Source organism: Triturus cristatus, chromosome 2_2, assembly GCF_964204655.1.
Source record: "Triturus cristatus chromosome 2_2, aTriCri1.1, whole genome shotgun sequence".
NCBI lineage: Eukaryota > Metazoa > Chordata > Amphibia > Caudata > Salamandridae > Triturus > Triturus cristatus.
Window position 1 is genome coordinate 303302484 of NC_140582.1, and position 20507 is coordinate 303322990.

Here is a 20507-nt window from a genome sequence, read left to right on the forward strand (position 1 = left end):
GGCGACTGCCTCTAAACAGAGGCCTAGGGTGTCAGATGAACCCTCAGGGTGGTTGAGTGCCACCACCAGTTGGGTATCGTCTGCGTAGGTGATTATTTTAATGCCGAAGGGAAGCACTATCTCGGCTAGCGGGGCCATGTAGGAATTAAAGCGGGTGGGGCTTAGTGAAGATCCCTGTGGGACCCCACAGTTAAGATGCCACTGCTTGGACGGGGCTGTCCCCTCAAATACCTGGTAGAAACGGTCCTCTAAGAAGGACTGAAACCAGGTAAGTGCTGTTTTTGCAATCCCCATGTTAGTCAGCCGATCTAGGAGAAAGTTATGGTTGACAGTGTCGAAGGCGGCACTGAGGTCAAGTAAGATAATGGCTGCTGATCCGCCCTGATCTAGGAGTTTTCTGGCTTCTTCCGTAACAGCAAGCAGGGCTGTCTCGGTGCCTAGCTGGGGACGGAAACCTGTTTGGGAGACGTGTAGCAAATTATTGGATTCAAAGTAATTGACTAGAGTAGAATTGATATGGCGTTCAATCAGTTTACTCAGCCATGGGAGGAAGGAGATGGGGCGATAGTTAGGCAGGTTAGAACGGTCCAGATTAGTTTTTTTTACAAGCGCTCTGACCTGGGCGCATTTCCAAGCCCGGGGAACTCAGCCAGAGGAAATGGAAGCGTTAAGTATGTCCATAATTACTGGACCTACCGTGTGCTGTACCAGGGATAGTTGTGGGGGGGGGGTGGCAGGGTCCGTAGGAGAACCAGAAGTAACCCTGGTAAAGAGAGTATCCAAAGCTTTTGCGTTGAGCAGGGGGAAGTTTTCTAAGGGCTTCGTCAATCTGGTTCTGGAACTGGAGTCCGAAGGATCGGGCACATAAGGGGAGAATGACTGACGAATTAGTTGGATTTTATCATTGAAATATTAGGCCAGCTTGTTACAGTGGTGGGAGGGGTCCTCAATTTTGGGAGGTTCTTGTGGAAGGGCATAGAGGGATTTGGCTATTCTGAAGATTTCTTTGGGGGCAGAAGCAGCGGCATTGAGCTTGTCCTCATAGAAGTGTATTCGGGTAGATTTGATCTCCGCTTTGTAGGACTTTAATGCTTCTTTGTATTCGGATTTCCTATCCTCCTCGTAGTTTTGTCTCCATCTTCTCTCTAACGTCTGCTTGATTGTTTGATTTTCCTAAGGCTAGGAGTGTACCAAGGTGCAGATTTCTCCCTGAATTTCTTGTGGGCTGGTACCTTAGGCAGGAGCGAGTCCAGCGAGTTACAGATCCATGCATTGAAGTTATTATTCGCCATCTCAGGATTAGGGTCGTGGATGGGTCTGCTGCTGGATAGTTTTGTGGACCAGGTAGTGGCAGAGAGCTTCGCCCATTTTCTCTCCAGTGTGATTGTAGGTTGCCGGACGGGAATTGAGGTCGCGGTCTCCCAGACCATGGGAACTAGAAAGTGGTCAGTCCAAGGGAGTGGGATAGGAGTGGCCACTGAAAGGTTTTGTGCGTTACTAAACACGGGGTCAAGGAGGTGGCCTTTATCATGGGTTGGAAGGAGACTTTTTTGGGTAATTTGTAGAGCAGAAAGGCAGGTAGATAGCGAGATTAACAGCTCGTTCTGCCACAAATGACGAAAGGGACAAAAGGAATTGGCCAATGGGACCAGGAGGTTGATAAATCAAAAGACCAGAAAAGGTGCAGGTGGGGGAGAATTCCAGGGCGAACTGCATACTTTCGCAATCGGGTGGGCCCTCTGAGGATGAAGAACGGCAGCTTGTATGCATTTTATATATTATGGCTAATCAGCATATACGATAATCAGGGGGAAGAGTCTGGACGATATCTGGTGCAGAGTTGTTGTGTAGCCAGGTTTCCGTTAAGAATAAAACGTCTGGTTGACGGTCTTCTAGTAGAAGGTGGAGTGCCGTAGAATGTCTGGGGAGGAAGCGACAATTTAGCAGGAGCAGCATTAGAGGTGGTGTGGGTATATGGGGTTCTTTGAGGTTGGGTAACAGTGAAAAGTGGCAGGAGGGGCAGGAGGACTTATTGGTAGGATTAATGGAGTGTGCGCACTTCGCAGGGATGAAGCCCCTTAGGGTTTTGAGAAAGTGACCACTGTAACGAATATGGGTACTAAATCCGCCAGGGGTTATGGCCCCCGGTCGCGGACGGGCGCAGACGGGCTTGCCTTTGGCGCGCCCGCTGCGTGCGTCCGCTGCGCGACAGGAAAAGCATCAGGTTAAGTACAAAGTCAGCGTGAGTGCGAGAGCGCCGATTGGCTGACTGTTAACCTGGAAATGACCTGCCTAAGAGGTGCCTCCGACCAGCCCTCCGCTCAACGGCACAAGCCGAGTCGGACCGGGGCTTAGGAGCACTCCAAAGGATGTAGCAGGTGAGTGTGCAAATATGCAAGACAAAACAGTATTTACAAATAGCAGCACGATGGGTGAGGCGATAAAATGATTAAGAGCAGCCCTAAAGTAATGTTCTTGATAAAAGCGATAAAAATTATGAACAGTTAAACACAGCTAGCGGCAGCACCTCTTGGATTCAGGCTCTGCGCGCGTCCGCTATAGGGTGTTGCCACTTTTGTCTTCACAAACGAGAGGAACTTTCCCGAATCTCTGAAATGGGTTTCAGTTCCATCACTAGATGGTAGGATATCCAAAAATTAGGGATAGCAGTGACTTAAAGTAGGGGCTAAAGGTCCACATATAGTTACATTTCTCGTTTCTGGTAAGTCGCTGTTGCTCAATAAAGCCTGTTTTACTTGGCGCAGGGAGTGCTCATAAGGTAAGAAATATGTATTCAATTCTAAATAAAACCTGCTGTGCTACTTGGGTGCTTTCACCGTACCTTTTGTATACATCTGATTACATTTAATATGAAATGTTGTAGTGCTAATTCAATTGTAATAGGTCTCACGTGGCATGTGTATTTAAAAAGGGTTATTCTTCAAAAGTATCTAGTTCCATCCTATGATGATCCAGTGGCAACATTCCCATAGAGCAAAGCTCTTTGCATGAAGAAACTGTTTTGAAGTTTTAAATTGCATCCCATTTAAACATGTTTTACCAGTTAGAAACAATAGACTGGAATTGCCTCAGTGAATCTAGGAGATATTGCATGGATATGCTGATTGCTGAGAACAATGTATTATAAATGATTTTAAAAAACTTGCTGTTTTTATCTTTCGAATGTGTAACCTAACATTCAGTACTTTCTTGTGTCCATATTTGCAGACGGCAACTCCAAAATAACATGGCAATCAGAATGTGTGATGTGGCTTCTCTGCTTAGAAGTGGTTCGTGGGCAGCAGAGCCTTGGACTGGGGTCTGTGGGATTTTTCTTGAACTTTTGTAGGCTTCCCATGCTTGTTAATGTGCGGAGACCATACCAAACTCCAACATGAACATTAACCATTTTGACTAAAATTGTATCAAACTATATTTTCTTGGCCTTTATAAAATCTGGTCTTTCAATTTGGTTTGCAGCATGGTCTGTATCTTGATAGTGAAGCAGACAGAACGATTCGTTTGGTATAGTCTAAACACAGAATGTTTGTGCTTTGTTCCTTACTGTGAAGTAAAAATACATGTGTTTAAATGTCATATTAATTCAGACTGTTCAGAAAAAATTGTGGTTGCACTAGGGCATATTGTTTATTTTAGTTATTTAGCTCTGCTCTGGAACAGATTGTAGACGTTTTTCTGTGATTGGGATGTTTTATGAAGTTTTCTAAACTATGAACAACCACACATCATGATAAATCCTTTTCTTTCAAAGAGTTCTTAATAAACCCATTTGCGCAAGTTACCTTACTGTATTTTGCAGAAAGTTCTACAGATTGCTTTTTCAACAGCCCCTCATAAACCCTCCTAAAGAATACCCGCTATTTTCCAACACATAATGGGTCATGGCCTCAAATTGTTCTCTAAATGTAATGTATAGCTGCTTGTTTTTCTTGTCACAGCCAACCATTTACCCAAATATTACACTGAGTGAAAGTTAAATCTTTAATTTTCCATGGTATGTTTAACGAAAACTTGGGTGGGAGGGTCTTTAGTGTCAGGGTGCCTCTGTTAAACTGTCCCACAAAACAGCGTCCTTGCCTTTATGAAATGCATTATTTGTTTGAATAACTCCGTTCTTTACACGATGCTTCTTAGGCGCTTGTTATTTATGATTTGCATTTGTTGGCTGTAGTCTTTATAGCACCTTGGATGCTTGATGATTAAACATAGCATCTGAAACCGCTAGGACACCATACTTTATGAACATGTCAGTGCAAAGCATATGTCAAACCTATCGATAACCTCAACCTAGTCTCAGCAAAAATATAGGAATGCATCTAGCAGGTACTGCCAGAACTGCAGATATTTAAAATTAGAGACTGTTTTAATACTAGACTTCGGGCATCTGAAACCTCGCCCTGTGCACTCTGAACATTCTTGTGTGATTTTTAATTTGTCGAATCATTGTTGATCGTTGTGTGGATATTTCCTTGCTTGTGTTGCTTACCTTGGGGCACTTTATCCTTTTGAGCCGACTCAGGTCCACTGCGGTCTCATCAGTAGACTGAGTGGAGAGGCAGCCCTGTCGGTGGTCGATTAGTCAGTCGACGTCAGCCATCTCATGTTGTTCACTTTGTTTGTTACTGGGCCTTGGCCCTCGCACATAAATTAGGCCCTCATGCGGATGCGCAGCGGGCGCTACAAAGGCGCGCCCTAGGCAAGCCCTTCTGCACCCGTCCACGCCTAAATGCTGCCAGCCGCCAGAGAGGCTGCTCCCCGCTCTAAAGAGGTAGATCATAATGCCCCCACTCACTTATTCTAAATCTGTGCTCGTAGAGATCGGAAATGAGACCAAAAGCACATGGTGTAGGTGGAAAATATAATTGAGTAGTGGCCCTCTCTTTGGCAAGTGTTGATACTGCAATCTGTCTCTGGCACCACCTCCTCCTGTGGCTGGTCATCTTCACTCTTACCCCACAATCTCTCAAGGTTCAAACAATCATGCGTCCAGTAAGATGACACATAAGAGAGGGAAATTATACAATCTACAGGGTCTGTACTTCAACGCGACGTCTATTCCTAAACACGCAGCTGAAATCTGGGATCTGTTAGATTCCCTTAAACCAGACATCTGTTTCTTCACGGAAACTTGGTTGCACAGGCTTGCCGCTCCAGCCTGTGCTTTTTCAGGAGAGTACAGAGTCTCTGGACTTGATGTAGTAGGGAAGAGGGGTGGTGGCTTAGCCATTGCTACTCGCTTACCCCTAGGCATAAATTATTTGGACACAATCTCCACCACTAGCCTAGAGTTGATGGCATTCAAATTGGAGCTGGCACATGGCCCAAATTGGTTGGGGGTTGTGGTTTATCACCTCCCAGGTGAAAATAAAAAAGAGCTTTTTGTACTTCACTATTGGAATTCCTTGCTCCTCTCACCTTGCAGTCAGATAACTTCCTACTAGTAGGAGATTTCAAACCACCACTTGGACATTACTTCCGACCCTGATTCGGTATGCCTGATAGCAGCTATGGAATCTCTTGTTCTCTCTCCTAAAGTATTCAGCCCCACTCATACAGCGGGACGTACGTTGGATGCCACCTCGAACATACAGGACCTAGTAGCGGAACCTCCTATAGCCTTGACTTGGACAGATCACTTTGCTCTAAAATTCTCGTTAGAAATTCCTAAGCCTATTAACAAACCTCAGTATCTCCGGGGATCTCGGAGACCTTGGAGGGAGGTAACCCTTGCCTCCTTCACCTCCGCGTTCACAGCCCCAGTCCATCGCGACTGTGTGGACAGTGATGCAGCACTGGAAACGCTGGAGGCCTCGGTGACTAAGGCTTTGGACATTATTGCCCCATGTAAAGTAGGCAAGATCTGGGAAAATTCAGCCCCTGCACTATGGTATACCAACAGTCTTAAAGAAAAAGCCGCCTGTAGAAAAAGGGAAAGGAAATGGAGAAAATCAAAATAGGAGGTGGATAAACTAGCCTATAGAACAGTCCACAGAGCATACTTAAATTTAAGTGTAACACCGCTAGAAGATCTCGCCTAGGGAATATAATTAGCGAAGCTAAAAATTCCTCCAAAGAGCTGTTCAAGATTCTTAAAGAGTTCACCAACCCGAGGGTTAATAATCCTTCTCTCCCGTCAACTCAAAAGTTGTGATAATCTTGCTAATCACTTTAAGCTAAAGATCGATAAAATCTATAGCTCTTTTAGCACAGAGGGGGAACTTAGCGTGGTATATCACAATCCTGAAGATTCCATCTCTTCCCCATTGGAGGTTTTTAACGCCATCTCGTTGGAGCAAGTCCAGTCTTAATTGGCACACATACAATCTGGCTACCCTCTAAACCTTGCCCCTCCTTTAATCATCTCTGCTCTTGCCCCGGACCTTGCGGCTCCGATCACTGAAGTCTGTAATTTATCGTTAGCCACTGCCACCTTCCCTCAGAAATGGAAGAAGGCTCAAATAAGACCCTTATTTAAAAAAAACTGTCCGAACCCATTCGATTTGCAAAACTATAGACCCATTTCTTCCTTTTTTTGTTGAAAATTATGGAAGCTCTGATTAACAAACAGTTAACTGAATATCTTGAACGGAACAACGCACTTGATGCTTCTCAGTGAGGCTTCAGCGCGTCGTATAGTACTGAATCCGCACTAACTGAAGTAACGGATACGATTAAGCTGGCCCTAGACAAGGGGACACCAACTGTTGATTCTCCTTGACCTGTCAGTAGCGTTTGACACCATCTCTCATCGAATCCTAGTGTATAGGCTACGAGAGATTGGTGTCAGTGGAACGGCATTAAATTTGTTTGAAAGCTTCCTTGCTGACAGAACACAGCGAGTCCAACTAGATTCATTTATAACTCAGACCACAGCTGTAGACAAAGGGGTCCCACAGGGTTCCATGTTAAGCCCCACTTTATTCAATATCTGTGTCTTCCCTGGCCACCATTATATGTTGTGGGTTTGATACCATCTCGTATGCGGACTATACATAATTGTTATCCAGTATTAGGGGTATCTTTCATAGATTCACATGCCTGAATCATTCCCCGTCGTCGAGACGGGAGCCTCCGGTACATAAAAAAGTAATGTCCTATAGACATACATAGAGAAAAATAGGTCTAAGGGTCTCCCCTTAGTAGCCTATCCTAGTCCTTATGTAAAAAGGACCAAACTCATAGAGCCAGCCAATCAGCCATCACCTCCCTCTAGAAACTTCCTGGCAGAAGCCTCAGTCCCTCAGATTTTCTACCGCACGTTGTGCTAGGGAGTCTCCAACCTGAGTTCTCCTCAGGATTTCTTTCAAGACAGATTGTTCACTTTTTTGGTGACTTTCTTCTTCAGGGACTTCAACGCAGACTACTTCAGGCCTCTTATTGCTGCAGTGAGTGTTTATTTCATCTACAACTCCTGGCATGTCTGAATCCCAGAAGAAAGCCCTTTTCAGGGCTTGCTCTTCATGTGGGAAGAAGAGGCTTCATGTGGACGACAAGCATGACCTATGCTTGTATTGCCTTTATCCGGACCACGTCCCTAAAGACTGTAAAATATGTAGGTCTTTCCCTCATAAGACCTTGAGAGACAGGGAGGGTCGCCTGCTTATCTGGCTGGACAGGCTCAAGGACAGAGAGAGTGTGGTGTCCTCAGAGGCGAGCTTTTCCGGAACCTCTGAAGTCTCCCTGAAGAGGCCGAGAGTGACATCTCCTGGCCCCTCAGACGCTCCTCCTATGAAGACACACAAGAAGTCTTCAGAGGCAAGATCTTCAAAATCTTCAGTGTCTGACAAGGACTCTCTCACTTTTAAGAAGCCTACTCTGTCGGCCAGCAAAATTGCGACACCTTCCTCGGCGCAAAAAAGGCCATCAGGACATGTCTCCACAGCGACGACGACCGTGCCCACAACGACAGCGTCGTCAGTCTTCTCGTCGACGACGACTACCCCTTCATCATCGTCAGCAGGTACTCCTATCTCGTCTATTATACTGTTAAAACAGTCGTCGACGTCTAAGTCATCGTCGACGACGAAGATTGTCCCGTCGACGACGACATCGATGAGGAGCCCACCGTCGACGGAAGAGTCGACGACTAAGACGTCGCGTCATCGACGACGAAGGCATCATCGACGAAGGCATCATCGACGAAGGCATCATCGACGAAGGCATCGTCGACGAAGGCATCGTCGACGAAGGCATCGTCGACGAAGGCATCGACGACGTCGAAGGCATCGACGACGTCGAAGGCATCGACGACGTCGAAGGCATCGTCTACGACCGCATCGTCGACGAAGACATCGTCGACGAGGACACCGTTGGTGAAAGCCATACCGTCGACAACAGTGTCGTCGACTGGAACGTCGTCATCCATGGGTATTTCTGAACCAGCGCAGAAATCCGTACTCTTAGGACTATCAGCACGGAAGACAGCAGGGGTTCCTGTACAAGGATCTGCTTCTGGCAAACTGGCCAGACCACAGATTACACTGGAAACGACATCTCCAAGCAAGGTGCAAACCAATTTGCCTATGGAGATTCTTCAGAGTGAAGAGTCTGAAGAAGAGCTCTTTGAACAGGCACCTTCCCCTTCTGAACTGTATGTCAAATGTCAAAGCACGGACGAGGAGCAGGAAGATATGAGCCGGCAGGAGCGCCCCGTCCGGGAACAGGTTCGCACGGAGGTCACTCCGATGGTATGCCTTCCTCTGTCAATAGTTAGACCTCAAATTCCTTATCCGGGACTACAAGCAACGTTTCCCAGAATCGCCGGCGCTGGACGCAGGGGTCCCAGTGCCAACTACAAACCCACCAACGACAGCCCCAAGGCAATCACGACCGGCTACGCAGGTCTGCCACGAGAAACCGCCACCTCAGGTGATGGTCATCGGATGAGGAGGCTGAGGAGATGGAAGAAGGAGAGGTCGAGGGAGACCAGTCGGACCAGGATGAGGAGGAGGAGTATGTGGCATCCTCACCACCTTCCCCACAACCGCGCCAAGCTGATTCACCGCCAGTGGATATTGGTGGTTTTCATAAGATAGTTGAACGGGCAGCGACGCGGTTTCATATGGTCATGGAGTCGACGGAGACTGAGTGCTTCTTGCATGACTTTAAGGAGCAGACGAAGAAGACGAAATCGATCCCTATCATCGACTTTCTCTGGGACCAGGGAAAGAAACTAATGCTGACGCCGGCTTCCGTTCCTGCGGTTGTTCCACGCCTGGATAAGAAGTACAAGGCTCCGTCCACGGCGCCAGCTTGCCTGACTGGCCACCCGAAACCGGATTCGGTCGTGACCCAAGCGGCCCAGAAAAATTCTTGTAATCCCTCCTCTCCTCTGTCAGCCCCACCGGACAAGGAGGGCAGAAAATTGGACACAATTGGCAAAAGGTTTTCGACCACTTCGGCAATGACCATCAAGGTGGCCAACTCCATAGCCCTTTTAGGGCGTTATAACCGCCAACTTTAGGAGGATATAGCCCCATATTTAGCAGAACTTCCGAGCACAGTTCAGGAGGAGGTAAAGGCACTACTTTCTGAGGGCCAGACCTCTGCGGCCGAGATCATTGATTGCGCCATAGACGTGGCCATGACAGGCTTTCGTCAACTGGCTGCGGTCCTGCGCCGCCAAGGATGGCTGAAGGCAACATCGTTCAGGCAGGAAGTGCAGACGAAGGTGCTGGATATGCCCTTCGACGGACAACATCTATTTGGAGATAAAATTGACGAGGCGCTCCAAGCTATTAAGAAGGACACTGACACGGCTAGAGCGCTTGGAACCTTGCAGGCAAGGAATCAGTCCTTTCGGGGCAACAAATCTAGAGGCCAGTCCTCCTACAGAGGATCCTTCCAGAATAGGTCCTCGTATTCCTTCCAGAATAAGACCCAGTACCAGCAAAAGCAGCAACAAGGTCGGCAGTCGTCTTATGGAAGATCTAACTTCAGGGGTAAGAACCAAAAGAGGGGCACCGGCGGACGCCAGTGACCAGTTACTCCAGCCAGTCCAGCTACTATCTCCCTCTTCACAAATTGGAGGAAAATTGACCCATTTCCTGGAAAATTGGCGCATCATCACCACAGATCGCTGGGTACTCCAACTCCTCAGATTCGGCCATTCCCTAGAATTTACCACCATCCCGCCTGCAACCCCTCCCCGCAGGTTCCCACACAAGCATCTACGGCTGCTGCTCCGGGAAATATCGGAGATGTTGAAGAAAGGAGCGATCGAGCGGGTTCCATCGGCTCAGAGGGAGAAAGGATTCTACTCCCGCTTCTTTCTGATACGCAAGAAAGAAAAGAAGTGGAGGCCCATTCTAGATCTCAGGGCACTCAACTCTTTCCTGAAGAGTCAGTCGTTCAGGATGGTGACGCTCCAAGAAATCCTAGGCATTCTAGAGGAAGGAGATTTCATGACATCCTTGGATCTTCAGGATGCCTACTATCACATCCCGATACTCAGGGGGCACAGAAAGTTTCTACGTTTCGAGGTGGCAGGACAGCACTACCAATTCAAGGTCCTACCGTTTGGCCTCAAATCCGCTCCGCGGATTTTCACCAAGTGCCTTTCTCCTGTGGCAGCTTTCCTACGTCAAATGGGTCACCAAGTTTTCCCCTACCTCGACGACTGGCTGGTCAAGGCGCCCACGGCTGTAGGCGCAACCAAATCCTCCAACGCCTGTACCAATCTTTTCCAACATCTAGGATTGACTCTCAATCTTCAGAAATCACATATGTCCCCAACAAGAAGCATCACCTTCCTCGGGGCGACCTTGAATACGGAATGCGCGAGAGCATTTCCTTCAGACGAAAGAAAAAACAAGATCATATCGCTGGCCACGGCGGTGGCATCAAGGAAATCCCTAAGAGTTCGCACCTTCAAATCACTCCTGGGAATGATGTCTTCTTGTATACTACTCATCCCTCACTGCAGGCTTCGGATGCGTCCATTGCAGGAAGCTCTCACGAACCAGTGGACTCAGAGTACGGGTTCGTTCGAGGACATTGTGAGGATAACACCGCGAATATCCAAGAGCCTCGAGTGGTGGAAAGATTACAGAAACCTGTCGAGGGGACTGCCGTTTCTGCTTCCAGCAGCGCCACTTGTGATCACCACCGATGCATCTCTAGCGGGCTGGGGAGCTGTCCTTCAGGACCTCAGAGTAAGTGGCAAATGGTCAGATCAGGAGCAACGCCTCCATATCAATCTTCTGGAGTTGAGGGCTGTGTATCTAGCGCTGCAAGCCTTTTTACCACGCATCCAGAACTCCCAGGTGCTCGTCAGAACGGACAACACCACGACGATGCACTATCTAAACAAACAGGGAGGAACGCGTTCGCTCACTCTATCGCACGAATCGCAAAAGATCTGGAACTGGCTTGTTCTCCATGGGATCACCCTCAGGGCGGACTATGTCCCGGGCAAGGACAACACCATTGCGGACGCCCTAAGCAGGCAGAAATCCCTCTCCCACGAATGGGAGCTCGACGAGAGTGCACTAACACACGTATTCTCAGAATGGGGAGTCCCAGGAATCGACCTGTTCGCCACCAGGGAGAACGCCAAATGCCCAAGCTACGCAAGCTGGCATCCCCAACCAGAGTCGCTCGGAAATGCCTTTTCCATAGGCTGGTTCAGCGTATTTGCGTACGCTTTTCCACCGTTCCCGATGATTTCCAGGGTCCTCAGGAAGATGAAGGCGGAGCCCTGTACCCTGATCCTGATTGCCCCGTACTGGCCGAGGCAGCACTGGTTCTCGGACCTTCATCGCCTCTCCATCAGGACACCGATTCGTCTAACACAGCACCCGAACCTGCTGACAATGTCCAACGGGCAGGTGCAATTCCCGAACCTGCAATCGCTCAGGTTATCGGCCTGGCTCCTGAGCACAGAGAGTTCTGTCATTTGAACATCCCGCAGGAATGCAGGGACGTGCTAGCAAAAGCAAGGGCGGACAGTACCAACAAAACCTACTCTCTCAAATGGAAACGCTTCTGCGTATGGTGCTCGGAGAAGGGCCTGAGACCACTTCATATCACGCCTGAACAGATATTGCCATATCTACTGCTCTTGGCACAGTCCGGATTAGCGCATGCATCCATAAAGGTGCATCTGGAGGCAATTTCACGTTTTACCAGGACTTCCAAAGGCCCGTCTCTCTGGTCCAGTAGACTTATCAAACAGTTCCTTAAGGGTCTATATAGGTCTTTTCCAAGACCTCGACGGGTCCCACCGACATGGCACCTCAACTTGGTCCTTAACCAACTCATGAAGCACCCCTTTGAGCCCATTCATCGAGCTTCCATCAAGTACATCTCCTGGAAAACGGCTCTGTTACTTGCTCTAACATCTGCCAGGAGAGTCAGCGAGCTGCAAGCTCTCTCCATTCAGGAGCCCTTCATGCAGTTCAAACAGGACAGGGTGGTGCTGAGGACAAATCCCAAGTTCATATCGAAAGTACCTTCAGACTTTCACCTCAACGAGCCGGTGGTCCTACGTTCCTTCTTTGCAAACCCTACCACGGCAGCAGAAAGGACGCTCCACTCTCTGGATCTCAAACGGTGTCTTAAGTTTTATATAGACAAGACAAAAACCTTCAGAAAGTCATCGCAGCTGTTTGTGGCCTACAGCAGGCCAAGGTTGGGTATGCCTCTAACAAAACAGAGCATCTCGAGGTGGATCTCCTCAGCAATAGCATTCTGCCATGACGGGGCCGGACGGCCTTTAAGAGACAGGGTGGAGGCGCACTCCACCAGAGCGATGTCCACATCGGCAGCGCTGTTCGCTGGAGTGCCGATTTTGGACATCTGTAGAGCGGCGACGTGAAAGTCACCGCACACCTTCTCCAGACACTACTGCCTGGATACTGAGCTTACGAAGGATGCTGCAGTGGGCCAGGCGGTACTTCGCCATCTATTCCAGTGAGGTGAGCCTTCCAACATCCCGCCATCCTGGTATGCACATTCTTTACTAATTTACTGTTTTGACGTATGCCAATGTTTCAACCTGATATGGTAATATGTGTATTATCTAAATATCTATATGGCATGTTGCATCAGAAATGTGCATAATGTATTGCTAACTACTCTGATTCAGGCATGTGAATCTATGAAAGACACCCCTAATACTGGATAAGAAACGTGTTACTTACCTGTAACAGCAGTTATCCAGTATTGGTGTCTTTCATAGATTCACATGCAACCCTCCCGCCTCCCCTGGAAGGTCTCGCGTCTCTATCTATATTACGCCTACCTAGCTTGGTGCGTACGAAAATCTGAGGGACTGAGGCTTCTGCCAGGAAGGTTCTAGAGGGAGGTGATGGCTGATTGGCTGGCTCTAAGAGTTTGGTCCTTTTTACATAAGGACTAGGATAGGCTACTAAGGGGAGACCCTTAGACCTATTTTTCTCTATGTATGTCTATAGGACATTACTTTTTTATGTACCGGAGGCTCCCGTCTCGACGACGGGGAATGATTCAGGCATGTGAATCTATGAAAGACACCAATACTGGATAACTACTGTTACAGGTAAGTAACGCGTTTCTTGGTAGTAAAGGTTAAATAAAATTCCTGCGGGGGAGGGGTGGGGGGGGCGGCTGGCAAACATGAGAGGCCCATCTCCTCGTGTTGTGAGTAGCGCACAATGGCCCTAGAGTGATGTACCTCTTTAATAATGGCTTTCACATTCGTGGTGATACATTCAGGGTTGTCATAAGTGCCCCAGTCCTATCTCTTGGAATTTGTCTCTTGAGAATCGGAGCCATGGGATCGTTTAGACATTGTCCAGATTAGTACAATCTTTAATTAGTTCCCTTGAGAACATTAATTCGTCAACCAGCCAAATCTTTGCCCAAAAGAGCGGAGGGGCGCTACCTATGTGGCCCCCTCTGCAATCTAACCCCAGTTCTTGATGGCAAGAGTGTAGGGACCCTATTCGGGGTCATCAATAACCTTTTTATAAATTTTGTTTTCAAAACTTGTAGTTGACGGCTTTTGTAGTAACCCCATTCACTGCCTTATAAGTTGCTACCGACAAACATTTAGCCTTGTAAAGGGTACCCAGCGCTCTCACAGGCTTGTGTCTTAGTTTGCATGCCAAGCGAAAAAGCCCCTCCACGGCCCTACTTGTGTGTTTCACCCTTGCTGTTATAAGTGGTTCCCAATTCATCTGGTTAATGAATAGGTTTCCTAAGTAAGTGAAGTTGTTCTGCTTATCAATTCCTTTGACCCTTACAGGAGTTGAAAAAAACAGACATGGAGACAATAATAGATCAAGGCGTCTTAATTCACACCACACATGGCAAGTTAGGCCTTCTACTAATACAATCTCCATATTCTGTATTCCGTGACGCGCACAAATGTTTGCAAGCACCATCACACCCTCAGCACTTTTACACATCTCATTGTTAACTAATCCACTAATTCACAGGTGCCAGAAAGCTTGAATAACCAAACTCTTTGCAGCCACTTGAGCAAACTTACTGGCCTCAAACTACGTACAACATCTTTAATATGAAGAACCGCAATTGAGGGTAAGCACCGCATCCTGCAGTCTCATCTTTTTAATATACTGCAATTTACAATTTTAACTGGGGTCTGGATTTTGCAGCACACTCCTGACTTACCATTTCAGAAACATTCTCGTACTGCATTGCTTCCACTCATCAGGAAAGTTAATCGAAGAGTGACCAGTAGCATGTAACTTCGGCATTTATGTACACAGCCATAGCTTCCGAGTCCTTCCACCAACACAGCTTGCATCTCTGAAAATTGTAAATTTTCCAAAATTCTTCTGTTAACTCGCTGCATCTGTCAGCAGGCCTGTAAAAGGCGGTTTACCAATGTTGGAACACATTCTGTTCTCACAAATTCATATATCCTATTAGTGCATAACTCCTATCAGTCATTACAACACCCATAAAAGTACTTTTAAAAAACACATCCTTTAAAGTACAAATTGTCAGTACCTATTTTTGGTGTAGAATCCACTTCTACTGATTTAGACCTACAGACTCAAATCACAAGTCTATTCCAATTATTCCTCTTGTGCACCTCTGGTCCCATAATTTTCCATACACCTGATGAGAACCAAACACAGGTTCTAACAGCATTGTAGCTGTGACTATCATACTGCTGTCAGCCAAAGGTACACAGTTTAACGGCCCTTTCTGTCTGGCTTTCCATCTTTGGTCACCACCCTTCTTTCTCAGCTACTATTGACGTACTTCTTACTAGAGGCACTAGTGTGATATCTAAACAGTACTACACCTGCAAGTATTTGGAATTAACAGATAACCCCTTTAAATATTTGCCTCTTAAGTACTATTTGCCTCTTACTTGTGCTTAGCCCTTTGCATAATCTACGGTCAGATCACCAATTTGTCTTCATTTATCCTGGTCAAGCCTCATAGCAAAATCTGTCCTGTGAAAGTGCACATCCTACAGCACTTTTATAGCACCCGTCACTCAGTTGATACCACCATTTTATCAAATGTATTTCATGATTTAAATTCTGACACTTCACCAAGGGGTCTGTCTGCGATTAACTCAGTATATATGAACAATTCCTCAAATGAACTAAAATGAAGGTTCCCAAATTTAAGGCCGCTTTCAGTAAGGGTATTTCTCTTTGGTTGTTTCAGAGCGCATGAGACTTTATAGTAAACCCACTACCACCAATCCTGACAACAATCAAGTCAGAACTTGGGCCCAGGAAAAGCTAATTTGGTACATCTTCATCTACCTTTTTCAAGAACTCCTAGATCACATTTTATACAGATATGTTGATAGTTTGCTCTACAGATGTAGAATATGAATCTCCTTGCCCATCTGATCCACTAGTAGATAATTTTAGCTCTGGAAGCAGGCATGCACCCTGAGCATAATGTTATTTGCTTGCTACTTTGTTTAAAATGTATGTATGGTGACAAGGAACAGAGCAAGTTTACAATACCCCATGGCAGGGTTCTGCAAAGTCTGTCCTGGAGAGTTGGGTCCAAGCCAGTTTTTTAAGACAACTGCATTTATCTAAAGGGGGATATGTAAACATTTTTGGCAGGGATCTGCCCCTCTCGGTCCAACTGTGGAGAACCCTGCCGCAAGGGAAGAACATTGATATCTTCTTTTAAAGTCTGATTGTGGCTCTGGGACTCAGTCATGGGCAAAAAGTGTCATTTTCCTATTTCAGATGTCCTAAATTAAATTAGTCAGACCCTGACAAAGATTAGATATGTGTGAACCATGGTCCATGGAATTGATCACAGGTCTTAAAGGTTTCCAAACATAGTTACGCCTACTTTCACAAAAAGGTGTTGGAACAAAATCCGACCATATATTACACATGTTCATTTATGTTTGCCAAAACTCCTGTGGGCCTAACTTGAAGACTGGGTCTATTAAGTCCTGAATATTTTTCCCTTCTGCTAGATTCATACAGAATTCATCTCAACAATTCACACATGCCTTTTGACTACTGTTGGCCTGTGATCTAAAAACATCACCAATACCATACCTTGTGGCACACACCACTGCAATATGGTAACCTGCCGTGTAGGTACAGGAAAAAGTAAATCATTGCAACACCCAAGAAATGTAGTGAAAAAACTTGAAATTGATGCATCATGTTCTCCAGAGATCATGGTGAACTATGGTATAAATAAAAAATGACACATTCCCTATGAAAGCTTAAGGTAAACACTTGTTTGCAATTTAAAGTTGGCTGTGCAGCTTACGATCAGTCTCCTTCATGTACTGTTCATGACTTCGAGAATGGGTATGTAGAAGACTAAAGGTGTGATTCATGTTCCTCAGTGCCTAAGAAACTCCAGATTAACAGGGCAGTCCTTATCCTGCAGGGTCTGTAAATTGGTTATTCCAATTTAATGACACTTAAAATTTCCCTGCAGGCAATGGTATATCCATACATGTCTACCTGATGTAAAACACACAAAACAAAGTGCCGCATACCTTCACTAAAATTCACTTCGTATTAAAACTGTTCCTATGGTAGCAAAACAATGAATAAGACTTACTGGCTTAGCATGATTAATCATACTTGACTTTAGCATTCGCAGTTGAGAATAAAATCATTAAAATTCAAATTGAATAAATCACCAGTTCAAATCATTTCTTTAACCACAATATAAATTATTGCATAAGCAGTTACAAGTACCACTGACAGTTATAACTCACTTTACTAGTTTTGTCTTGGTCTTAGAGTTTAACTTCAGGAATTTCTGACAAAATATCAAATCACCCCCCTGGAAACCGACTTTAACTGCTTGCTGACATGTTTGTAAGGTATTTCTAATAACCTGTCTCAGCAGTACTTTGCGCTCGCCTTTAGTGCTGGGCAAGTACATACAATGACAGATGCTTTCCTTAAAATAATTGCAAAGACAACATGACTTCTGAGAATCTTCTCCAGATGGGCAAATTTAAACGAGTTTGCAAATCACCAAGTTGCTAACATAGCAACATAAATTTTGGTTTGACTGTTCAAGCCCCCCCCTCAAGTATGATTGAAATTTTAGGGGGCCATATGATTCTATAATCATCCATGCATGGGCTCTTTTAGACAGTACAGCTTTATCCATTAGGGTTGAAGTCTTTTTTCCTGATCCATTTATGACTATTGAATGTAGTTTGGGAGAAAGGTAAGGCCCTAAGCTCCTCTGCCTAAAAAGTACTTGGGGCCAAATTAAAATAATTGTCCGCTGCGGTATTTTTTGTCACTTATCGCCTCCCACACTATAGTGCCTAACGTAAGGCTTGGATAATTTTTTAGCTGCAACATTTCAGACACGTACCCATACTGCTCATAAACGGTCTCCTAAGGCCAAACTCTAAATGGGTTTTGATGGGCGAGGCCTGCCTAGGTAAATTAAAAGGGCGACGATAAGTCCATACAATCACATTATCTATTATTTTGTCCTCCTTTCCTGTAAGTATCTTGACTCCATACATCAGAGAAAGGACGTGCTTAGCAGCCATTACTTGTAAGAGTGGCTGGAGGAACAAGCCTTTTAAGTAATTCCGTAATTAAGAGAAAGCGGCAGATAGTGTATTTTATTGTTTGAATTGCTGTTCTCTGGTTCTTAAATTAACCTCTTGAGTCAAAAATCACGCACAAGTATTTGTACTCTGCTACAGATTCCATAGCTCTCGTCTACATAAAATGGTGGTGAAGATTTTCCCCTTGACACAAGAATAGTTTTTTTGTTAAGATTGTCTTAACATATGATCTGCAGCGTAGAGTGGTTATAGTAAAGCGCTGCAGATCTACCTTTGTATAACTACATATGAATATTAATTCCAGTTAGGCCTCAGCTGGTTTAAGGGAGTTTTAGTTGAGTTCAATGCGAGACATTAGTAATTAGAACTAAGAGTTATTTCCTCTGCACATTTTAAAATAGGCAATATATTGCCTTTTTCAGTAATTTGCAGTCCCAAAAAAAGGATTTACAGATGAAATGCTCCAAACAAACTTGAATAGTTTATTTTTCATGGAATTTTATTAAAGCTCTGATTTAGAAAAAATAATTTCATTCAGCTTGTAGCATTTTTGTAGTACTCAAGCAAAATGTATGCGATTATGATAATCCATGTTCAAAGTGCCCCAATGGTGGTTCAACAGGGGCTATTTATTTCAATTAGAACATTGTGTACTGGAAAAGCAAACTTTAAAATAAAGAAATAAGTTATAGATGTCATAAACCAACAAATTCAAGTCATTAATGGACTGATGAACATAAAACAAGATCCATGGTTACACAATTATTAGATTATGTGAAGTATTTGAAGAGGTCTCATTGATGTGAATAGAAAGTGTAAAACGTAATGACATGTGAGTTGTAAGGCTGTTGCTGGTATCCACCATCAACAGAATAGATCTTGTAAAGTTCAAATAAATATTAGGTGCACCATCGTAAAATTAAGTTCGTATGAGACGCATGATGAGTGAAATACTTTCATGTAATTGAGCAGTTACTGGCACTATCAATCTACACTCTTAAAAAAAATGAGTAGGAAGTGTCTGTCAGATGGAAGCCTGCATAGTGGGGGCAACCACCTTTACAGCCCTGCTCTTACCTCATAGTCAAGGTGTTGTGTCTTTACCAATCATGCATTTGCTACTAATGGTAAGTATTTGGAAGTGTGTGTTTAGGGCTGGGTCCAAACTGAGGTGGCGTGGTGGGCAAAAAGCAATGGACTGGGATGCGGCCGGAGTGTTTGCCAGAGGCTGAGATTAATGCAAGCATTACACCAATCACCTTGTTTTTGCATTTGACACCCTAAGTGCGCCAGCTATGCCCAGACATTGGTCCCCGTTGCACTGTGGCACTGGAACCAAGCTATAACCAGCTGAAGAGCCCATAATGGTGCAACCGGTCCTATGTTTAGGGAGGGCCTTGCTTGGCAGTTCTTGTTGGACCGTTCCCATGAGGAGCAAGGTTAAGACTGATTTGCATATGGCTGGGTCCAAACTGAGGTGCCATGGTGGGCAAAAAACGTTGAATTGGAATGCGGTTTGAGTGATAGCCAGCGGCTGAGATTAATTCAAGCATTCCATTCATCCGCTTGGCCTTGCATTTGAGGAATAGCAAATTACAGCAGTAATGCGGTATTTGTAATTAAGTTTGCTGCTGTGTTCATAACTTTACTGGGGTCTATTGATCTGCCCCATCATGGCGTGATGCAGGGATTGGTCAAAGGTTAGCCATGTCTATCCTTTCAGATGCATAGCAGAGCTCGTAACACCTTTATTGCATTTTTGAGTCTCAAATGGGTATTGATTGAGGCACAAAGGATATTGCTCTTGTGTATAGATATTGTTTATGATTTTAAATTTTCCTTCGGAGGTGGCAGATTAGAGAAGCGTTAACATGGGCCTTATCAGTATTCTTGAACTGACATTTGAAATTACTATTTCTTGCAATCATAGTACATCTTGAGTAGAGAAACACATTTTATTGTGTGATGCTTAGTAAAGTGATTTTTGCAGGAAGGCTGGAGGTAGTGACCCATTCATCAGTGTAGTATGGTGCCCAATGATAGTTGCTGTGACACATGCAACACCTTTTGATATATCAGATGAGGGTGGTAAGCAAAATGTTTAGACCACTGACTTGGGGTTAGAGTCTTTTTGTGCATGATCCTTTGAGATTAGGTGTTAGGGGGTCACAAGAAGGCATGTAATCCTCAAGTAGGAACTGAGAATAAGTAATGGGTGAAAGCCAAGCTTTTCTGATAGTGAAAACATGCAACCATCAGGGGTTCAAGATGAGTGGTATAAGTTCTGTTACCTGAAAAACCCCTAACATTGTGGAGGTTTACTGTGAACCTGGACATCTACTATTGAAGATAAATGGCATTTTATGGTTGCAGCTAAAATGTTTGAAAGTCAGCTCCTCAGTATTTGCTAGTGTCCTAACTAGCAAATGTTTCCTACAATCTCTTGACATCACAACCCACATTGTGTGGTTCTGGATTCCTG

General features: G+C 45.3%; 1 protein-coding gene across 7 annotated transcripts in view; it reads left to right on the forward strand.

Moving 5' to 3' along the window:
* Positions 1-20507, forward strand: part of ELAVL2 (ELAV like RNA binding protein 2) — a 558243-nt gene that overhangs the window by 127035 nt on the left and 410701 nt on the right. For 4 of the 7 annotated variants that reach the window (XM_085641341.1, XM_085641342.1, XM_085641339.1 and 1 more), the window contains exon 3: positions 3229-3319. The exons of the other annotated variants lie outside the window; for them this stretch is intronic. In XM_085641341.1, the coding sequence (XP_085497467.1) occupies positions 3248-3319 (72 nt within the window). In that variant the 5' untranslated portion in view covers positions 3229-3247. The remainder of the gene's footprint in view (positions 1-3228; positions 3320-20507) is intronic. 7 annotated transcript variants of the gene reach the window in all.